The sequence below is a fragment of the Sinocyclocheilus grahami genome, unplaced genomic scaffold (genome assembly GCF_001515645.1).
Source record: "Sinocyclocheilus grahami isolate Dianchi unplaced genomic scaffold, SAMN03320097.WGS_v1.1 scaffold89.1, whole genome shotgun sequence".
Classification (NCBI taxonomy): domain Eukaryota; kingdom Metazoa; phylum Chordata; class Actinopteri; order Cypriniformes; family Cyprinidae; genus Sinocyclocheilus; species Sinocyclocheilus grahami.
Window position 1 is genome coordinate 1,632,174 of NW_015505268.1, and position 1,057 is coordinate 1,633,230.

The 1,057-nt window shown below is 41.2% G+C and overlaps 1 protein-coding gene across 1 annotated transcript in view; it reads right to left on the reverse strand.

The window, feature by feature from the left end:
• LOC107587085 (trafficking protein particle complex subunit 11) overlaps positions 1-1,057 on the reverse strand; it is a 20,650-nt gene extending 19,593 nt beyond the window's left edge. The window contains exons 1-3 of the mRNA XM_016274719.1: positions 1,029-1,057; positions 356-579; positions 38-207 (exon numbers count right to left, since the gene is read on the reverse strand). Of these exons, the coding sequence (XP_016130205.1) occupies positions 38-207; positions 356-559 (374 nt within the window). The 5' untranslated portion in view covers positions 560-579; positions 1,029-1,057. The remainder of the gene's footprint in view (positions 1-37; positions 208-355; positions 580-1,028) is intronic.

Below are 1,057 nucleotides of genomic sequence, written 5' to 3' on the forward strand. Positions count from 1 at the left end.
CCAAATTGAGCATTGTGACCTTTTCATAAAACTATACCTGACAATTTCCACTTTGGTTGCACATTCGGATTGCTTTTCCTTCCATTGTGGATCATCCCAGTCCAGCTCATAAAACAGCACGACCAGCGCAGGCACCAGGTTGAGATGTTTATTCATCCAGCCCGTCTTCAGTATCCCTTTAGGGATGTACCACTCATATGATGTTCTCTAACATAAAAAGAAAGTGTGTTAGCAAACCAAGTCAACACAGTTACACAACAGCCCAGTAGTGTCCAAAATTATAATAATTATTTATAAAGAGCATAAAGAATTTAAAAAAATATCTTTAGAAGATTTCAAAGCTCTTTTGTCTCACCTTGGCTCTGCACTTTGGATACTCGTGGTCTCCGGGAATAACTTTAAAAGAGATGGGCACTCTGTCTGCCCGCCGGTTGGCACAGAAGGCATCCCATATGGCTCTGTGGATGGCATTATAAACCACGTCTAGTCCTGTCAGAGCCACAAAGGCCATGGGCCTGCAGCACAGCTCTGGGGGAAGATCCCATTGAGCTGGACTCATGATGCCTGCGAACAGACCACCTGACCAACACAAAATAAACACAAATCAAGTCAATATAGACTGCATTGAGAGGCAAGTACAGCATGCGAGTCTAAGACGTTTCTTTCAATTGATATGGGTTGTTCATTGGAGATAGATGACCATGGTTTATGTTCAAGGATCCTGCAGACAGTGACTTGAACAACAGAAATCTTGGGATATGAAGACAGGAAATAAACGACACGCTGACAAATACACATATTAGTCTTTTAAGAGTATAAGATAAATCTAATTACATTTTTGTTGCAAACCGTCAAAGGATAAACTGCAAAGCATCCGATTCCTTCAATTGTTGTCACCCGTGACAGCTGATGCTACTCTGTGAATGCTAAAGCTAACGCTCAGTAACAGCCTGTTAAACAACATTAATATGCGCAGCGCAGTCACTTATAACAAGTAAATATTAGTCTATGAGCTCGGAGGTATTTACCTTTAGTTTCAAGTAGTGTTTTGCTCGGT